Consider the following 21,413-nt stretch of genomic DNA (forward strand, 5'->3'; position numbering starts at 1 on the left):
CAGAGCTTCAGCAGGCTTTGTGTCTGATATGCAACCCACACCACCATTATCACTTACCAATACAGCAGGACCAGGAAGACCACCAGCAAAGCCAGGGTGACTCTTGTACTATTCATTTCTACAGAGGCAAATGCCAGGAGATCTACAGGCTCCATTTTCCTCCACTACAGCTCCAGCCTTGAGTTCTGAGTGCAGGGGAAAGCCTCCGCAAGAGCTGATAAATCCTTCCACTGCTATATGAGTGACATCTGCAACAAAACAGGAACCAAGAGAGCAAAAACATGTCAACTACAAACTACAAGCCTCTCCTCTTCTCATCGACTGCACACTCAGACAGAACTGGAAGGCTCCCTGAATGGTAGAATGTAGCAATTTCCCCCCTCCCACTGTTGTTGACTGTCATGCCCGTAAATATTTACATACCCACCGCTTGAGACATCGGTGCTGCTGAATAGGTTTTTAGACAGCAAGTATGGGAAAATGGGAAATGTGGGGGGGAAAAAAAGAGGGGAAGAGAGCCTGGCCATGTTACAGATACTGGAAGAAAAATATAAAGACACTTTCAGGGGTGCCCTGACATACAAACAGTAGAATTCTCTAAAACACCAAAAATAGAGCATTTTTGCAACATAAAAGTTCATTAGCACTTAGTTTACAAGCTGATTATATCTTGAAAGAAAGGAACAGGGTAAACTTTAAATTATCACAACTAAAAGGAGGAACTAGAGGAAAACTCTGTGAGAGAAGACCATCAACCTGTTATACACTAAAGTAACCAAATTACATAATCAAAAAAAGTCTTCAGGATAACAACAGCAGCAGCTTTCAAGTAAATGCCCTTGCCCATGACAAAATTCCCAGAACTATCCGGTATTGTTTGTTACTTATGAAACTATAAATACTCATATATGTACTGTAGACTTCCCAGTCATTCTAAACAACGAATCCGAAAGTGAAGGAAATCAATGCTACGCAAAAACTAAGTTTGTGAATTATATGGTAACCTTGAGAAACAGAAATTCTGTAGAATCTGATTCTCATAACACACCAGATGAAGAGTGGTTTCTTCTATTACAACCTCAAGACAATAGCTTAGATTTAATGTGCAAGGCTTCTCCAATATCACTGTATTACATTCCCTGCATTTATCAGAGAAGTTAATAATATAGGTATCAAAAAAAGTAAAGTCTCTAACACAATGGAGTTTAATTTTGAGAAGATTTGGCTCTACTCTAACTGAATCACTGCTATTTTGGTTCTCCTGTGCTTCACAGCTGCATTAATTTCCTTCCAGCCTCAAATCCTTGCAGAATAAGTAAAAGGTGTTAACCAGCTCATCAGCTCCACAGAATAGCGACGTAGTTCACAGAAAACCTTGCTTGTATTAACAACTCTATTGCTATTCTGGGTCAATAACAGCTCTGCTGGTTTGCTGCTGCTGACAAGTTATCTGAGAACAACTACAACAGGAATCAAGACCAGTGACATCAGGAATTAATCAGCAGGCACAAGCCAACCCCAACCAGCAACTGATTTTGTGGGACTTAAGAAAAAAAAAAATAAGAAAAACAAAATATACATATGCATTAAAGCCTCTTCAAAAAACTAAACTAATCACCACAAGCATAGAAGGTACTTTTATTCACTTGGCTTTTTAGTTTAAAGACATATTTTTCTGCATATAGAGTGCAGATGCTCTCCTATTGAAGTCAACTGCATAACTCCTATCAGCACACTCAGGTCAAGTACAGACTCACTTGTCTTTTAAGAAACATTGGAGTTTTTTGCCAGTTACACTAGGAAATAGGTGGGATGAATAGTTACAAAAGAAAATAGACTCTCACATCAGCATACAATTTGTAAGACAACATATAAACAAGCTTTTCATCCTTTTCTGGTTTTGATGTTGGCGTTTGTTTTGTTTTATTTTTTAAGCCTCAGTTTTATTTCTTAAGCCTCATCACCTGTTACTAGCTGAAGGATTTTAACTCATCACCTCCAACCATTAGGCAGGGTGGCACACAGCATCGAGCCCAAAACCTACCCGGAGCACTCCTCATCACAGACCCACGCACTCACAGTTATCATCTCAGAGTTAAGGATCTCAGCTCGGTGAAGAGTCACATAAATCCACATGATGCTTTGCAGGGTGGGGAAAAGGAGTCAGGGATGCAGACAGCAATGAAAACTGGCTATTTATCAATCCTGAGTCTCTCTTTAGAGGTCGTTTACATGAGAAATGTCATCCTAATTAACCAGTTAATAGCACAGATATTTTTCACCAACCTCCTTTCCTTTTGTTGAGCCAAGCTGATAAATAATATAGTAGCATCAGAGAACTAGGGAGACAAAGTCCTCACTAACCACATGCTGGAGGAAGCCAGAGGCAAGCAGAAGTGGAAGAGAGCCTTTTCCTCTAAGACTGCTATGAGTCAGCAGCACTGTCTGCATTTGCCTCCACCAGGCTTCACTCCAAATCGCATCTACCAAGCTTTGCAGCTCCTTGACACGGTGCCATCCGAGCTCTTCTCTCCTGCAGCAAGTAAATTCCATAGACCACTGCCTTGCTCGTCACAAACAAAATGCTATCTACAAGAAGACATCCATCACATCCCTCCTTCCCCAGCACTGCCTTGGAGCTCCTCAGCAAATGACAGACCTACAAGACAGAAGCAGTTCAATCCTGAACAGCCAGAGCTTCAGCCTGCACAGATGTTGGCAGCCGTAAGTATTAAACAGGGAAGTACATAACAGCATTCAAAGTCTGAGGAACTGAATTGTTCCTCAACTGAAAAAAAAAAAAAAAAAAAAAAAAAAAAAAAAAAAAAAAAAAAAAAAAAAAAAAAAAAAAAAAAAAAAAAAAAAAAAAAAAAAAAAAAAAAAAAAAAAAAAAAAAAAAAAGCCTGGCATTCAGACAATCCAGGTTTTACAGGAAGCCTTCGTGCCTTAAAGCCCTGTCTGACTGCAATAATATTTTCTGTAAATGTTCTTCCAAAAACAGTGCATTTTAACTTCCGAATGAATACAACTGTGGCTGTGAATGTCAGCAATGCTTGACATAGACAAGTACCATTCCAATATGAAATACAGAGCTTATTACAAAGTAGGATCATAGACCTTCTAAGTAAACCTAAATCACGTTAAGGACTTTGACTTGACTTCAAAGCATATCAAATGGAAAGTGTAGTCTTATCTATTTTAGAAGCTAATGACTACACCAGCTAGACTAACCACACACTCCTGCTAATGACCAAATTTAACTCCTCTCATGCTATTCTACCTTGTATGTTTTAGGTCTATAATAATGTAATTAGGGTGAGCCACACCAACTTTATCATAGGCGAAGGAAGCCCTGGCTCTATAGAAATTTGTATCAGAGATCAGCTACAGCCTGCTATAGACAGCTTAGCAACAAAATACTGCAGACCAAAATACCACAAAACAGCTTAAAAAAAAAATTTATCAGACTAGTTTATGTATAAGCTTTAACAAAGCCTACATACAAAAATGAGGAAGTATATATGATAATAGGTTATCTTAAAGACAAAAATATTTCCAAAGCCAAAATGAATTCTTAACATCTTGAAAGTAGACCAATCAAAAAGATCAAAGACCCATTTCACACGGATTTTTTTTTAAATCTAAAGCAACCTTAATATCCAAAGGACTGGGAATATTAATGTATTGGAATAGAGGGATTTATAATGGCCATCTCTGACTTAATTATTACTGTCCCTGTTCAAGATTGATTAGCCAGACTAATCAGATGATTCTGTACTCCTGCATGACAAACTATGGTAAGCTACCCAACACGCAGCCTACCGAAGCACCAGAGTCTACTAATAAAGATCTTGCTCTACATTCAATACAGATGGGAGCACCAAAAGGACACCATGAGCGCACGGGAAGTTCTTGAGCCACCTTGAATAAAACCCCTCCAATAAACTGGATCTCAAAAGGCAAACACAGTAACTGTAAAACCACACTGAGGACGCCACTTTCATGACACTTCCAGCTGAGAAACTGAAAGACATTTTTACACTTAAATTGTTTTGCCAAGTCAGAACCTGGTTATATTAACCTAAATGCTTCTCAGGAAACAGGAGCCCAGCTCAAAATTCTAGGAAAGCTAAAATATTATGTAAACTTGTACTTCAAATTTAACAAATCTAACAAATTTAATCTTAGTTGACTAAAAGTTTTGGTTCTTCAAACTCAGTCAGTATCTTAGGGACTAAAAAACTCTTTATGCTAACTAAATGTCGTGTCACTGTACTAAGTCCCCTCTAAAAGCAACAAGCTGTGAGATATCCTAGTTATTTCAAAGAACTCCCCTTAGAAATAGCACAGGTTTTGTGGTCAAAAGGAATGATAGTTTCTTCCTCTTGCTGTGAGAGTTCAGAAGGAGTTTCTAAAATAAAGTTACCTTTGCTAATAGCAACATTAAGATCTTGCATCCCCTGTGAAATTCCAGAGAAAGCAGAAATTACTGTAACATGTGCTGCCCGTCATCAGGCATTTCTAAGCAAATTGACTTTATTAAATAATCAGTAACTTGTTTATCTTTCTATAGCTTGCTTTAGAAACATTGATTGGTTCAAGCAATCCTATAATTTCATTGTCCTATAAACTTGACTGGAGATAAGTAAGGATTTATGTTGATGGATCAATAGCTCCATATTGACAGCAAAAGCCAAAGAACCCTGCCTAGGCTAGTCTTGAAGTTGCAGAGATACATATAAATCACAGAATATACTGAGTTGAAAGGGACCCACAGGGATCATCCAGTCCAACTCTCAGCCCTGCACAGGACCATCCCCAGTAGTAACACCATGTACCTGAGAATATCATTCAGACACTTCTTGAACTCTCTCAGCCTTGGTGCTGTGACCGCTGCCCTGGGGAGCCTGTTCCAGTGCCCCACCACCCTCTGGGGGAAGAACCCTTTTCTAATATCCAACCTAACCCTTCCCTGACTCAACTTCAGGTCATTCCCTCAGGTCCTGTCACTGTTCACCACAGAGAAGAGCTCAGTGTCTGCCCCTCCTCTTCCCCTCACAAGGAAGTTGTAACTGCAATGAGGTCTCTCCTCAGTCTCCTCTTCTCCAAGCTGAATAGACCAAGTGACCTCAGCTGCTCCTCATACGGCTTCCCCTTAAGGCCCTTCACCATCTTCCTTGCTCTCCTTTGGAAGCTCTCTAAAAGTTTAATATCTTTCTTACATTGTGATGACCAAAACTGCACCTAATATTCAAGCTGAGTTTGCTTTTGTAACAATACCATGCTAAAAACCAGTAAATTATCATTTCTTTTGTGAAGTTCAGTTTTTAAACACCATGAAAAATATGTAACCATCTTTCTTTGATTGAAAAGCTACTCTAGGTAACAAATTCCAAGCTTGAATTCTCCAAACTGCATTTCAGTGCTTGATCACAGGTCAAAAGAACTCTGAAAAACTTAACAGAAGTACCTTTTTCTATAACTTAATTAAATAAACTGTCCATATTGACTTCTCTTTCATCCATTAGCTGGTGGGATTGACACCACAACGTATCAAGCCCAGTCCTTTCCTGCTGGTTTTCCCCAATTAGTAGAAATATTTTGAAAGCTCAGTGTGCTTTCTCTAGCTACTACATTCCCCACCTTAACCTCTCCAGCTTACAGTTCAATAATTTTACTGTGGAATCTTTTCAATACGATACAAAGAGAAACAGACTGAGAAATATTAGAAGATGACTACATGTAGCTTCCTTAAAATCAGGGCAGGCACCTCAGAGGCAATTAGCCATAGCAACCAGCACCACGTGGAGCACTGCAATGGCTCCTGAACTGCCAGCTGGAGAAACCCGGGACATCACATCCTTCTAGGTGCCCTGACAGGAGAAGGGGAGCTGAAGAACAAATAGGAAGGACAACAGGGAGAAGAGCAGTGAAGAACAGGTAAACCTGACCATCCTGTTGCAGGAGGACAGTCTCAGCTGTCCACCCTATATTCTGCCTGGGAAAAGGGCAAGCCAAAAGCTGAATGAACATGCTGCTCAGTGACTCTTTCAAAAGCAGCTGATTGCTGATGCAGACCATCAACAGCCTGCACACGTGGCCTCAAAATGGGCTGTCAGGGCCAGAAGGGGGGGGTGGAATGAGGTCTGAGGGCAACCCCCATATAGACCATCCCTCACCAAGGGGTGAAAGCTCACCAGGCTGAACATTGGAGGCAGGTAACACGGTTCACTGGCACAGCAAATAGTGAGCCAGGACCAGGGGCTGCACAGGGATTCAAGTCAGCCACTGAGCACCCAGACCCAAACTTCAGTGGGGTCCTGGGCCCCTGGGAACACGTGTCAGTGGGGAGTCTCAGGTGAAATCAGTCAGGACAATTACCATTTATTGGTGCCCTCAGTGCCCTGCCAAACTCAATACTAAGGTAAAAAGATAATGACAGGCACATGGGAGTAGGGTAATTGAAAAAGTAAATTCCCTAATACAATGCATTTATCAATACCCTGTCAAAAGCCAATATGACAAAAGGGTAAGGCACCAAAAGTCTCAAAAATCGTGAACCTCAGAAAAGGTAAAGAAATATTCTTCACCTGGGATCCACCACTGTTTTTTCAAATACCACATGCTCCCAGGAGAAACCTCACAGACATGAATGGAGAACATCCCCACAGGTTATGGCCTTCAGCCTGACAAGGAGCGGGAACTGTGGGCAGTATCAGTTCTTCCTTTATGCTTTATCTCTAATGGTCTAAAATCATAGGGTTTGAATGCCTCTTTGTTTTGGGATCCTCTGAGATGAATAATAGAGAAAAAAAAAAAAAGAAAGAGCAAATGAACGTGTGATGTGTTAGATGATACAAACATGCCAAAACCAGAAGAGGTACTACATCTCAGGCACCACCACCACCTAGTCTCTGCACAAAAGGGCAGTAAACTGGAATAAAGGAAAAACAAAGGTCACAATTGAGCAAGTCAGACTAATACTTTTGCCACAGCAATGGTTCTCACACCTCAAGAAGCCCAGAGGCTATTAGTTTACATCCAGATGTAGCAAGGCAACCGGCCTGCAAAGAAACTCAACCTGGCAGCTCAAAGTAATCAAAGAACAGTCCCAGTTCTTCAGCAATTCTTTAGTGGCATCCACAGAGCCATTCTTTTAGGATATAGAAACATCCCTTCACAGGACGTGGGAAGCTCTCCTGGAGAACACCAGGTAGAGGGTTTGGTAATGCTGCTCTGACTCCTGTACACAGCCAGGGAAAGTTGTTGCCCTGTTGCCTCCCTTGCCTTAGAAAATGTTCCCCGTGATAAGCATTTCAAAATGACAATAACTGCACTGTGAACAATCATGACAAATATTTTCAGATGGCAGTAAGAACACAAAATATATGGGGCACTGGAACACACAAGGCAGGAAGACATACAGCACCTTCAGACTACAGGGCAAATGCAGGGACAATATAAAGTACATTGAAAAGCCTTGTTTTCACTCACGCCCCTATCAAGGGGGTATTCACTGCCTAAATGTATGCATCACATGATGAATAATTCTTGGTAGATCATGCCAAGTTTTCCCAAAGGCCTTCTTACCAATATGAAAAGGATCACAGACAACTAACATGCAAATTTCAGCTCCCTTATATGCGGCAGAAGAGCACATGCAACGTACGGGTGGCTTTAGTCTAGTTCAGCCTTTTGTGCTTTCTCATTCATTGGGGTTTTTTGCTGCAGTCCTTTCTGCTGACCACTTGTACACTAATTCACCAAATCAAAAATCCCTTCAGCTCTCTCATTCTCAGCAGATATGTTGTAACACAGACATGCATAACTGATGAGGGGACAGAAAAAAGTGAAAATGAAACTTACACAATCACAAAACCAGGAATTTCCAAATTTCAGGTTATTTCTGCAAGTCTTGGCCTAGCTGAAGTTTTTGCTAAAGCACTAGTTGTCCATTTGTGCAATTGTGACAAATACAGTTTTACAGGGGGCAAAGATAGTCAAGCTCAAAGAAAGGAAAAAAATGCTCCAAAGCTGTGAAACTCGAAGGATCAGGGCTAAAACACTAATTAAACTATTTTAATTGCTTAATTTAAAAAATGCATATTCTTCCTGCAGTCTCATGAATATGAGAGTAAATTTGTGATTTCTCAATGCTTGAGGTTAGCAATACTTGTGAAAAGGCATGAACCCAATAAACTGACCTGCTAACCATGGGAAGAGAGGTTAAGTGGAAGAGTAAATAACCTGATATATGAGTTGAAACAGAAAGAAAAACTTAGTCTCAACAAGATTTCAACCCTGCTGACACTCCTTTTAACTTGCTCTCTCAAACTCTAGTGTAGTTGGGATCTGAGCCTAAGGTTCATGGAGTCCAGCCTCCCACCTTCTGATGCCTTCTGCCAAGTGGCAGATAAGCCCAGCCTTTAATTGTGGCTGAGCAAGTGTGAAAAGGAAATATGTATCCTTCTCAGTGCATGGGGAGCTTCCTCCTTAAGAGCCCCTGCTCCATCTGTGGCAGTTCAGACTAACTAGAAATGCCAGCAACTACCCAGATGCATGACAAAGGAGCTGGGACCACTTCAGACATCCCAGGGACAGTGGGATGTTATGATGAACTGTAATTCATCTACCTTATATTCATAAGCAAAGTGACACGTGAATGCAAGATGCCAGATGGAGTAAGCTGACTGAAAGGGGAGAAGATGGGTTTCAGATGGGACCTATATGTACGCAAGACTAGGAGCCAAAGGCAGAGAAACAGCAGAAGAACTGCACAGGACAAAAGCTTCACCATACATTCAATAAAATACAGTTTCTTTCAGTTATCTTTACCTTGGCTTCCTTTGGCCAAGTCTGTAAAGCAGTGAGGCATCACACAAGGGATGCAGGTGTTCAGAGGGGCCCCTACAGACGCATGCAAGTATTTTAAGAGCGTTGCAAGGACTGGGGTTTTTGTAAGTCTGGTGCAGGGAGATGCACTCTGTTCTTGTGAGATGCACTCAGCTCTCTGAATAGAGAGCACCAAGTCCAAGGATAAAATATTGTTTTTCTCTTAGTATATGTAACTCCAATTAACCTTATTGGAGCATTGTAGGTACACTGAGAAGATTATACTCCTTAATGTGCAGTTACAACTGTACTGTAAATGTAACATTACACACTTTCTATTATGGTTCAAGACCACTACGCTCTTCAAGACTGTTATAAACCTCAGAAAACAGAGGTTTATAATGGAAACACTGAAACACTCAACTCTGAAAGCCCTGGCAGAGAGGAAATACAGCTATAAATTCAGCTTCTCTTTTCCAGCATATACATTGGCAAGTTATGAATAATAGGTATTTCTACAGTTACAACAGACAGATGTACACACTGCTTAGGGTAACCTTTGCTGTAAAAGTGGAGGATGGAAAGAGCTCAAAGTGGAAAGAGCAACCTTTTGTCTTGTCTCTTACAGAGTTACTGCAATTGCAATAATGACATAAAACCAGCAGTTGAAATTTAGTAGCCTGTACACCAGGGTTGCATTGGGAATGCACCTTTTTAAAAAGGGAGGGTTATGTTTCTACAGAGAGAAAAAGGCATGAGCACCCCCAAGCCTCCTCAGCCTCCTTTGTTTATAAAAAGAAATTGGCTATTTGAATACTGTTCAAATGACATTGCAAAACAACTTGCTATCCAATCATAAATGGATATTGTCTATATATTCTCTTCTATATGTAATCTGGTCCCTAGCTTCTTAACACTACCAAGAAGCAAAATTTCAACCAGCAGTTACTGGACTTGCTAGTGTAAAAAGACCTCGCTCTGTTTTGGCAAGAGAAAGATGAGCAGGCAACTGTACTATGACTGGGGCTGAGGCTTTTGGGAATTTCTCCAGATATTAACAGCAATGGCAGAGGTGGGTCAATATGATCCCATTAGCCATGTTGTGCTATTTGATTTCTGGTATGTATGAGGAAAGGAAAACAAAACCAACACAATTGCCATTTGGGAGGCATGCTGACAGGTAAACAGGAAAATCCATGCCTGTTTTAAACACTGCAGCCTGACTGGCCGCTGGGGGAAGATAGAGTAGGGAGGTCCACGTGTTTTGTGGGCACAGCCTTCACCACTAGAAGGGAGGAAAGGCACCTACCACCTGTTTTTTCTGCCTGCACAATGCTTGTTGCCACCACCACCATCCTCCTCCTCCAGCACCTGCCCTGTCTCAGGGTTTTCAGTGGTTTCATGCCTCTTTGGAGACAGTCTTGCAGAGGTTCTCATACCCTGGGTTAAGTTGCCATAGGTACTGTCAGTGTACAGAGAAACATTCAAAGTTCAGCAAGGCTGCATGCCAGGTGGGATCCCTGTTTTTTATATTAGCGCTGTTCACATTTGAGAAAGTTTCTTGAATGTGTAGGGAATGCTCTCAGATTCAGATGCCTCCATAAGTTGGTTTCTATTACAAACACACTAGCAGTGCCACTAATACTGTAAACAGCAAGAACATCAAATACACCATAGGTCTACGAGGTATATGAAAAACTTCCCATGGAAAGTAGCCCACGGACCCTCCCCATTACAGCAGCTGGGATTTTTAAGACTAGACGGTAGGAAGTTTAGCACTGCTTACCAACACCTCTACCATCCTCATTTTAGATCCGAGGGCGCTGTGTTAAACATTTCTGCACGCTTGATTCATGGAGGACACCGGCTCATTAGCTTCCTGCTTTCCACCTTTCTGTATGACAGCACTCCTGGTGCCCATGATGCACAAACCCAACACACTCAAAAGCCGTATCTCCACGTTGACCCAGAGCTGCCAAGCCTCTGAACAGGAAGGGAATTGCCTCATTGTCCAGACCTGTTCAGTTCAGCATTTGGCAACATCTGCAGAGATCAACAGCAAAGCTACTTTGCTGGCATTAAAATGCAATTCCCAGCAGAACTGAGAACTGCCTTTCGCATCTTCTCTTGGGTGAGACCTTTAACTAGGACTAACCCCTGTCTTCACTTTCACCTTTTTTTGTTTATATAGGGTCTTGCATTGGTAGCCTTAACTAAAAACTCCCACTCTGCTCCCACAGTTTTCAGCCTGCCCACTGTTTGCTGGTTCACCCCAGAAGCAATAGCTGAGAACCAGTGACCCTGACCATAAGTAATGCAAATTACTGTTTTGCAAAAATCTACAGTCCTCAGAATAATTAGTAAATTATTAATTGGAAAGGACCAGTAGGTTATAACTGTGTTATTGAACCAACCTTCTATGTGTGGGGGATCTCGTGCGTATTCAGCCATGGAAGGTGTGCAGAGCATCCTTTTGCAAGGTATTTCCCAAAACTCTCTGGCAAATTTACACTCAGGTGTAAGGACTAACAGCAAGGCTAGAATAGTTTCCCAGGAACCAGAGGATCGTGGCCAAAATGTTCAGGAGTGTTTTACCCGGCCCATGAAGCACACAAAGGCATTTCTTCTCCCTGTGCTATGTTGACCACCGCTCCGTTTTATTAAGCAACAGGATGAAACGGTAGCATTTCCAAGGATTTTTCCCTGTAGTGATCTGAACAGCCTGAGACTGTCAGTTGCCTCCAGTTTAGCTAACACCAGATACACTGGAAGAAGGAAATGTACACAGGCAGAGGCTATTGCAGCCACTTATGCAAATTTGTATTTGGCTAATTCTCTCTACTAAGACCTAGAAAGTCAACTTAAGAGGAAAAAAGATGCTTAAAAAGCAAGCTTAAATTCAGCAAGAGCTTGGATAAGACCCTTACTCGCTACAGAAAGATTTCCAGTTGTTGTAGGGAGGGGGATTCCCACCCCCACTCATTTTAAGATTGAATGGTTAATTTATCCCTCTAACCTTTGTCTGAAGGAGCCAACAGCCACACTTCTGCATGGCTGCAGGGGAGAATAACATCTCCACACAGCCGGTCCCACGTGCTGACAATTCTACCAGCCAACCAAACCCCGATGACTTTGCCCAACAAATGTGCCACGGGAACGACACGGCAACACCTCACAGCCAAAAGCACAGGGCGAGGAGGACTGGGGGGGACAACAGGTTTTACACCACTGCTCCTTCACCTACTCCACGGCAAGTACTAGGAGATCCTTATAACCTTTATGTGTCTTCCGTGCCTCCTCCAGCGGTTCCTGGTTGGGCTGCCAGCAGGGAGCAGCCCTGCAACAGCCCGAGGGGAGCGGTGGGGCGCGGAGTCAGCGCTGCCTCCCACGGGACAGACAGGTGCTTGGGCAGGGACCAGGCGGGGCCGCGGAACTACAGCTCCCAGGAGGCCCCGCGCCCTCTCGCCCTGCTCTCGCTCGGCTGCCTCCCGACCCGCCCTCTGGGGGTTGTAGTTCCACCGCCGCCCCCCTCGCCGTTCCCACGGACATGCTCTTGCGGGGAAGGGAGGCTTTGCGCGGCCGCAAAGGAAACTAACACTCTGAAACCTTTTAAATATTTTTTGAAAAGCTATATATATATATGTGTGTGTGTGAGTGTGTCTACACTAAAAAAAAAAATAGCAAAATCAGCAAATATTTTTGCCTACAGTAAGGGGAAAATGGGATGTTACTGTATTCCAATTCTCTTTTTGCTTCTGGTGGGTGTTTGCTTTGGTGTGAAGGGAGAGGGGAAAAGTGAGAAAAAAAATGCTCATAAGCAAGTATTGCCAAACAACTTTGCAAAATCAGATGGGAAAAACTTAAATGTTCCCATACACTAATTAGTTAATGACTGGCCTCAAGCCGACAAACGTGCCGATACTTAACTGTATCCTCCACTGAAGTGAATGCAATTGAATCTCATACTCCAGTTGTTCCAGAAACTCAAGGCCTCTAGAAATTATAAGCATGGCTTAGTAATGGTGAGATTTTAAAAGTAATTAAAAGCTTATCCACATTGGGAGTAGCTGCAGAGTAGCTCCACTTGCAGAACTCCCCTTCCCTGTGCTGGACATGGATTTCCCACCAACAGTGCTTTACTCTGAATTAGTTTGCCCCATTCAGGATTTCAGTTCAAAAGCTACCTTCACCCAAATTGATGGACTTCTGCAAGGTGAGCCTAAACTGCATGTTCTGTTTCTGCCTTGTGTTTGAGCCTTTATTTAGGCATCTGTTCCCAAAAGTTAGGCATTTCTTTGGAAAACTAGATATGAAGTTTCTCACGCAGTCACTGCTGTCCCGAATTTGGGAGATCAAATAGGAACACTAAATGCCACAAGACTGACAAAAAACCCCTTTGGGAACATGGCCCTATTTTCCTCACTGGGAATGTTTGGTTTTGAAATGTGGAGAGGAAGGCTGTGCAGAGGAGAGAAAGCCCTCCTTTCAGAGTAAAATCTGCTCTTAGTAATTAGTCCTCGTGGGTAGCAAGTATTAACAATACTTCACAGAGAACATAAAATTCATAATCTGTCCAGAGTATAGCCAAAGCTTTAAAGTTTTGCCCAGTTTTTATTAATTGCATATGCACAAAAAATGTCAACAATGTTAATGTACAACGAGCCAGAGAAGTTCTTCCGAGACCACTAATTATTAAGCCCATGGATATACCAACAGGCCCCCTTTAACTGGGGTGAAGAGGAGGAGGAGGAGGAGAAGGAAAGGAGGTTCTAGATAATAGGAAATAATAATAATAATGAGTGAGGCAGGAGGTTTTAGCGTGGAGACAGGTGGTACCCATAAAGTTTCTACGGAGCACCACACTACAGCCATCTCTGTGCAGTTGCATGACAATGCAAGAAGACTTCCCAGATGAGGGGGACGTGACGCAGAGGCAGACACAGAGTCCTGCCAGAACTTTAGAGGAACCACTGCTCCGTGGCTTCTAGCTCTGAGACACAGCCTAGCTCTGCACGGGACTGAAGGGACGCTGCAGGACTTCTGCATCCAAGTCAATCCATTGAATGGCTTCTGGATTCCATTTGGGCCAGGGAAGGGTTTAGCTGCTTTGCAAAGCACTACAGCTCATTTCGTACTTCTAGAACAAGCTCGTGAAAAGCATATTTAAGCCATAAGACTTCCAGGATAATTGACCTTCTACAGTATGTGACTTTTCAAAGTAAGTTTTCATAGGTTTGCTAGAAAAATGTGAGTTTTGACCTAGCACTTTTCATTCCAAGATTTCTGAATAATCTATTTTAATGCAGGTTTAGAAAAGGAAAAGAAGATGGGGTGGAAAAAAAAAAAAAAAAAAGAGTATGTTCCTTTGACTTCAGTTCAAGTCCAACTGATAGAAGATCTATTAATCACCAGCATGCAATTTATATCAGAACATCAGAATGCCTGTATTAAAGCAGACACATAGAAGAGCTGGAATGGATTGCTTCCCAAGATCTTGTGGCATTAAGAGTGGAATTATGTTTGCTTTCTTTTTTTTGTTTTGAACTTTCGTTTTGTTTCGAACTCTTCTTTTGTTTTGACAATATCTCTTACTGAAATGGAGGTGTAAGAGAACTGCTTTTGTGAATACACAGAACTATTACTTATTCCAACAGGTATTTTGCTAGTTCCTGACTTGCATAACTACATATGCCATGAATAAGTCTATTGAAATTGTCTAATGTTTTCATCTTCCTATTTCCCAGAACAAAAATGGTCTCAGTCATCTATTATTTGCAAGAATTCACAGATAATATCAGAATAAGGAGGAAGTGTGGATAATATAGCACAAGACCCTCCTATTGTTTCACTGGAGTAGGGAAATCCACTGGAGACTAAACTTTCTGTAAACACTGGTCTGACACTGGCTGCCCTCCTTCCCTCCCTGAGGGACCAGATGACGTGGGGAACCGCAACCCACCCCATTCACCTGACTGCCTGTAATGCAGAGCTGAAAGAGTAGCCATATGTAAGAGCCACAGCAGGATGAACATGCTTCTTTTCCCACACGGAAAAGAGAAGCAAAATCCAGGTGCAGATGATTTCTCTATAGCAAAAGGTAGTACAAGAGGAAAAAACGTTTAAGGCCAATGGTGCCAGAGCTAAAAAATCCCACTTCCTTTCACAGGGGAGCTGCAACCAGCCTGCAACTCCTTGTGCAGAGAACAGTGAGTCAAGTTTGCAATGCCATGCAGGCTCACACATGGCAAAAGCTTTCCATTTTGCTTCCATATTTTGAAAAAGCCAGAGCTTTCCTCAGCCCATTCTCTTAAACACCTAGTAGGCAAGGGAAAAATGGAGGCAGAGCCAAAACAATAACCCTGCAAACTGTTGAGCAGCAAAGCAGAGGTGTTTTCCCTGAACACCTTTCACAGCTCCACCGTGCTTTCCTGGGCACTTGCTGAGGCAGGAGCTGATGTCGCCATCTCACTCCCTATCCCAGCCTGCCATGCAGCCTCAGGGGATTTACAGGGTATTTCCACTGGGGTATGACTGGCCATAGGTGAGCAGTGATCACCGGTTTACATGCCTATTTACACACTGGGTAAATACCCAATGTGCACAATACTTAATTTGTAACTTCCACAACGTGTTAGAGTCTAAAGTAGAGGGAAGTTCATGGGAGAGCAGTTCCTTGTCCTAGAATCCAAGAGTAAGGGTTATTTCCCCTCCTGTGCCTGGGGAAGGCTCTGCTCATCTCACCCTTGCCACTTGTGGCAGATAAAATGAAGACATGGAGGGAATCTGGGCCAAGGAGGAGGACAGGAAGGCCTGGATCCCGGCGGGAAAATGGCAGAGTCTTCACATCGTTCTTGCCAGCAGATGGAGCAGGGCTGGCATGGGAAGAGTGTGCTGTAGGAGTGGGAGGCCCTCCTGCCTCCATCCCTGCCTGCCCCTCTCCTAGGAGGAGCTTCTCCCACCCTACATGAATCTCCCTTTTCCTGCAGCTGATCATTCCCCCTCCTAGCCAGCTGATCCATTCCAAAGGTCTCTCTCAGTGAAGGTAAACTTCTTCCAGGGCTGCCTCCCTGCACCGATGCCTGCACAAAGCTGAATCCAGCCATGAGGGCTGATGAATATAAAAGCATTTATCCCTGCTTTTCCACTGGTGTGTGCATGTCCATGCACACGTCCACAGACACCCACCCTTTTGTTCTCTAGCTGTGGACTACCTTGAGCAGACAGAAACCTTCCACACACCCATGACCACCCTCCATTTGTCCTGAACTGGTTCAGTGGCATTGTCTCCAGCTGTCAGATGGGTTATTTTCCACTCTTATTTCTGTTTCTGCTGAGTTTAAGCCAGGATCAACATGAAAGATGGATATGTTCATGTCAGGTCAGCAAATTAAACCTAGTGAGCTAAGAATAACCAGATTTCAAAGGTGAAAAAACAGAGATAGGGTGGAAATGGAGAAGAAGTACTATTTTGCTGCTTAGCCCTAGACATTGGAATAGAAAACAAACAAACAAACAAACAAAAACAAAACAAAAACCCAACATGTAACCCTCCCCCTCACAACCTCTTGCCTTACAGCCCTTTAACTCCTCCACGGGTAACAGGCCTCCTCATGGTGAAGCTGGCCATGGAATGAGGCAGTCCAGGGCATGAGAAGGGACAAGGAAGCTCTGATACGTCCTGGGTGGGCAGTGTTCAGTGGGCATTATACTCAGCCAGCTGTAGCGCTACTAATGTAGGCAGTATTCAATGCAAATGAAAAGGATAAAACTGTACAGAATAAATACTGTCTGGTTTGCAGAGGGACACATTTGCAGGTAACTCCAATATTTATGCCACATTCTTCCTGCTTTCACCTTTTGGTTTTCATTATTCTGCTTTTTGGAGTCAAATCACTCTACTTCATCAAAAGCATTGGAATATTCTCTTTTTTTTTTTCTTTTTTTAAAAGATTTTTAAAAAGCAGCTCTTCTGTTTATGTCATATATAAAATCTTCACCATCATTAAGTAAGACATCACCTGTTGTTATGCCCACAGGGGCAAATACAGGCTTTGTAAATCGAAAAGTACATCAGTGTCTCATTTGCTTTATAGTACACTACACATGAAGCCAAAAGGTAGTTGTGTAGCCCTGTTATCTTCCAAAACTGCCATTCTGCTGTCATTTATTTTAGTCTGTTGCAAAATAAAATAAAGATGATTGAAAATCTTAAAGCTCATACCTGAGAAAGGACAGCAAGGAATCAGCACAGACTGTATTCTTTCTAGCACTTATTTTAGGGGCAGAAAGAGACCCTACTACAGAAAATGCCTTTGACATAGATGTTTGAATGATCTGCTACATACACAATAAAGAATAACATTTTATAAGCTTTTTATGGGGTATTAAAAATCCAAAGTAGCCAAGTTTTCTAATGGCAAAAGCAAACTACTTCAGGGATTGAGCAGAGGCACCATCTGCATCAGAGTGACCCCAGACTAATTGACTGTGAGTGTCCTTGTCTCTGTGTGTGTGTGTGTGTGTGTGTGTGTGTGTGTGTGTGTGTGTATTCACGTGTGTGTGTGCGTTTCAGGGAGACATTCTTTGCATCAGTTCCATCACAGTTCCTTTAAATATTTATTACTGGAATGTAAATTCTGCAGAAAACCGAAGTCTTTGCTTTGGAAAAAACAGACTATCACCTACCACGGGTGTTGCCGCTCAGTGAAATAGCCAAGTCCCTTTTGGAGAAACAAAAGGATTCGGTTATATAAACAAGTCAGTGCATTGAATTATAAGAGTGGGGGGAAAAAAAGAACAAAAACCTGCTGACTTCTGGTTGAACTACTCCTTGGCTATGTGTGAGCTGAAGTTCTGCAGATCTAGCAAGAAGTAGGAGCAATATTAAAATTAATTGGTTACAAATAGTGGAAATAGTCCAGCAAACACATTTACAATGTGCAGCCCTAAGTATGGCTTTGTTTTCAGATTGGTTTGTCTTTATTTTGAATGTAAAACATTAATAAGCTTCTTAAGGAGATTGGGGATGGGAGAAAACATTGGCTGATCACCTTAAAGCCCAGGAAAATAAAAAAAGTTCTCAGGTTGCTGGATGAAATAACAAACTAGAGTGGGTTTATACTTCTTACATTGCTATGAAAGCTTTACTTCTTGATCATTTCCAGACACCAGAAAGTTATTAAAATCCACAAAGGGAAAAGAAATTCTACATTTATATGAGCTTTAAAACTTATTTTGGGACTTCAGCTTGTTACCAGTGTAACAGAGAGTAAACCTGTAATGTGAAAAAGCTAGTCAAAAAGACTAAGCAAGGACCAGTCTAGCACTACAAACACTTGGGAAGCGATTTATCAAATAATATCTGAGGTTACACTTTATTCTGGAGGGTCAAAACTGGAACAGACTGGTGTGGATAGTAACAGCGCTTAGGCTCAGATATTTGTACCACTTTAAACCTTACTGTCATTTCAAGGATATAAATAGGCTTGGAAAAATCAGATTATTGGAAGGATTAAATTGGAATCAGTGTCAGTAATAATCTATTCCTTTGTGGTGACACCAATTGAAAGAGGGAAAGTTTGGGGGAGGGGAGTAATGCTACACTGCCTATGGGTTGTGTGGGAATGGGGAATACAAATGAGGAGAAGGAGGGTTAAACAGCACAGCTCTCATGTGGCTGGTAGGCAGGGTAAGCATAAGGACAGAGAAATCCTCCTTAGAAACAGCACTGGCCAAAAACCCTGTCTCACCAAAAGCTAGTTACAATGATGGAGTGCCAAAATACACCACTCATTCTAGTTTATCAAATTAATAAAATCTGTCTGTGTTCTGTGCTTCCCCACAACCCAGAATGCTCAAAGACCCAAAAAATCATGGAAGAGTTTTTACCTTATTTACTTTTTTTTTTTTTTTTTTTTTTTAATCACATTGCCTGAATCTTTTCCCTACAGTGTCAGTCCTCTTATCTCCTAACCAGGTTGGAGAAAACAGGCAGCATGTCCCTGACATTCCCGTCTCTGGGGACTCTGGAGTATGCCAGGCAGAGAAACACAGTGTGGTCTCCAAGCACCAGCCCCTCCATCTCAGTTCATGGCACAGCCAGCCCTCACTCAGCCATCCACAACTGCAATCCATGCAGGTGTTCCAAGATAAGAGCTAAGCGAGAAGCAGCTGGTCCAGGCTCTTTAACATTGCCCCAAATACATTTCTACAGGTACAATCAAATTTATTCCTTTCTTTTGGATTCAGAATGATTTTGATAGTGGTGACTTTAATTTGGTGACAAATCGCCTGCTGAATTTTCTTTCATCCTGAAACATGAGAGACCTGAGTACAGAAGGTATTTTGTGTTGTTGAGCAAACAAAGCATATTTAGACTTGTTTTCCACCTAGCCTTTTGGAAGAAAGTTAAAGATTAGGTTTTCAGTCAGGAGCTCTGTAAGTGAGATCCTGCTTCCCTGATAAGCCATTTTCTACTTAGTGCTTGCCCCAGTTTCACCCACCACCAGCTTGTTTAATGGGTAGGACATCCCTCTAGGAAGGGACTAAGAACCATCCTCTGTATCTGAGTCCAAGGGAGATTTTTCATTGGCAGCTGCTGGTTTTCTGGATGTGCCATAAGACCTACCCTTTTTGTCAGTTTTTCCTTAATGAGAAGAATGAAGAGACAGCAATATGTGCTTGCAGCCTGGAAAACCAGCTGTGTGCTGGGCTGCATCAAAAGTGTGGCCAGCGGGTCAAAGGAGGTGATTCTGCTCATCTTCTCTGCTCTGGTGAGACCCCACCTGGAAGACTACATCCAGCCCTGGGTTCCCCAACACAGGAAGGATATCGACCTGTTGGAGCAGGTTCAGAGATGGATCAGGAAGACAATTAGAGGGCTACAGCGCCTCACTTGTGAGGAAAAGCTGAGAGAATTGGGGTTGTTTAACTGGAGAAGAGAAGGCCCCTGGGAGACCTTATAGTGGCCTTCAAGTACCTGATGGGGGCTTATAAGAATGATGGGGACAGACTTTTTAGTAGGGACAGCAGCAACAGGACAAGGGGCAATGGTTTTAAGCTAAAGGAGTGTAGATTCAGGCTTTGATATACACAGGAAATTTTTTATGATGAAGGTGGTGAAACACTGGCACAGGTTGTCCAGGGAGGTGATGAAGGCCCCATCTGTGAAAACATTCAAGGTCAGGTTGGATAAAGCTCTGAGTGACCTGATCTAAATGAAGATATCCCTGTCTGTGGCAGGGTGGTTGAATTAGATAACTTTTAAAGGTCCCTTCCAATGCAAACGCTTCCATGATTCTGTGGGAAAGAAGGGTCTCTCAGTGGATGGGAGTCTTTCATCCTTCCACTGGCCAGCTGAGTGGATGATGCTGGGAGGCGGATGGTAGTGCAACTCAGGGCTTTGAGCATGTTTCAATAAATACACCTGACTATAAGCAAGGTAGTGGGGAGAAAAAAGGAATGCAATGTTTCTTGGAATAAATAACACTTCTAATAACTACCTCACTTATACTGCCCAGTGACAGGAGCAAAAATGACAGGGTAAGCAATTCCCAGCACTGTCCTCAGGTGCTTTCCCAGAAGTTTACTTTCACTTTGTACAGAACGAATTACTTGTTTGTTTTTTTTTACTGTTGAAGAAGCAAAGGTTGATATTTGGATTTGTGCATTTATAGCTTTGTCTCTTCAGGGGCTGCCTCACAAAAGCTTCTGGTTCTTTACACATTTCCCACTGGAATTTTTTTTTCCTAAATACATATTTAAATTTCTTCCTCTATTTCTTTAAATGCAAAATGCAAGCCTCTGCATCTACAAAAAAGCTCAAGCGCTTTTCTTTTCTTTTTGTCTTTCAGCTCTGCTTCTGCTTTCCATTTTTGCTTCTGCTCAGTTAATTACACCCTTATAATTATTTCCCTCTTTATTTACGTGGGCATGTATTTTCCCTGGGAAGCTGCTGCCTGGTCCTTGGGACTCAGTGTAACCTGACTCCAGCCCTGCTTGTTCTCTGCAAACCTACTGGCGTCATGGAGCAGCCCTCAGCAATCAAGGGCTCCTTGGCTTGCTGGTCACTGGCTGCTGGGTGCCCACTCCCTGTTTGCCTGGTGTACCACAGTGTCTGGCAATGAGCTGTCATCCCTACAGAGCCTGGCCTCAGGTGGGCTGTGAGGTCAGAAACCTGTGTGGGGGCAAAGCAAGGGGGACACGAGCAACTTGGGAGGGTGAAGAAGGTGAGGGTATCCCAGCATTGCAGGTTCCATCCCTTCATCTCCCTCGACCACTGTGCTCTTCTGCTGGGGAAGCCAAGCTGGCAGGAATGGCAGTATGTGCTTCAAAGGGCTCCTGCCAAGCACATCACTGCTATTTGTGTAATAGTCTGAAAGTCTTGAGTGAGCAGTGATACATAAAGGAAAAGTCCTAGTCCCTACAGCTTTTCATTCCTGAAAATTTGAGGGTAAGGAAATAGCTGTAAGGGTAAGCAGGAGATAAATGTTGGTTCAAGGCACCTTCTTTATTCAAGCATTTTCGGTGTGTCCCAGGATTGCTGTCCCATAGGCAGGACGTAGCTTTCTTCTTTGTCTCTA

At 42.6% G+C, this 21,413-nt stretch overlaps 1 protein-coding gene across 2 annotated transcripts in view; it reads right to left on the bottom strand.

Annotated features, from left to right (window-relative positions):
- TBXAS1 (thromboxane A synthase 1) overlaps positions 1-12,221 on the bottom strand; it is a 242,668-nt gene extending 230,447 nt beyond the window's left edge. The window contains exons 1-3 of one of the 2 annotated variants that reach the window (XM_027881147.1): positions 12,108-12,221; positions 11,428-11,597; positions 58-248 (exon numbers count right to left, since the gene is read on the bottom strand). In XM_027881147.1, coding sequence (XP_027736948.1) covers positions 58-155 — 98 coding nt within the window. In that variant the 5' untranslated portion in view covers positions 156-248; positions 11,428-11,597; positions 12,108-12,221. The remainder of the gene's footprint in view (positions 1-57; positions 249-11,427; positions 11,598-12,107) is intronic. The other variant, XM_027881146.1, reaches the window with a different exon arrangement.
- Between the last annotated feature and the right edge of the window lie 9,192 nt (positions 12,222-21,413).

Source organism: Empidonax traillii, unplaced genomic scaffold (assembly GCF_003031625.1).
Source record: "Empidonax traillii isolate 1590-97213 ecotype Southwest subspecies unplaced genomic scaffold, ASM303162v1 scaffold84:size2688230, whole genome shotgun sequence".
Lineage (NCBI taxonomy): Eukaryota > Metazoa > Chordata > Aves > Passeriformes > Tyrannidae > Empidonax > Empidonax traillii.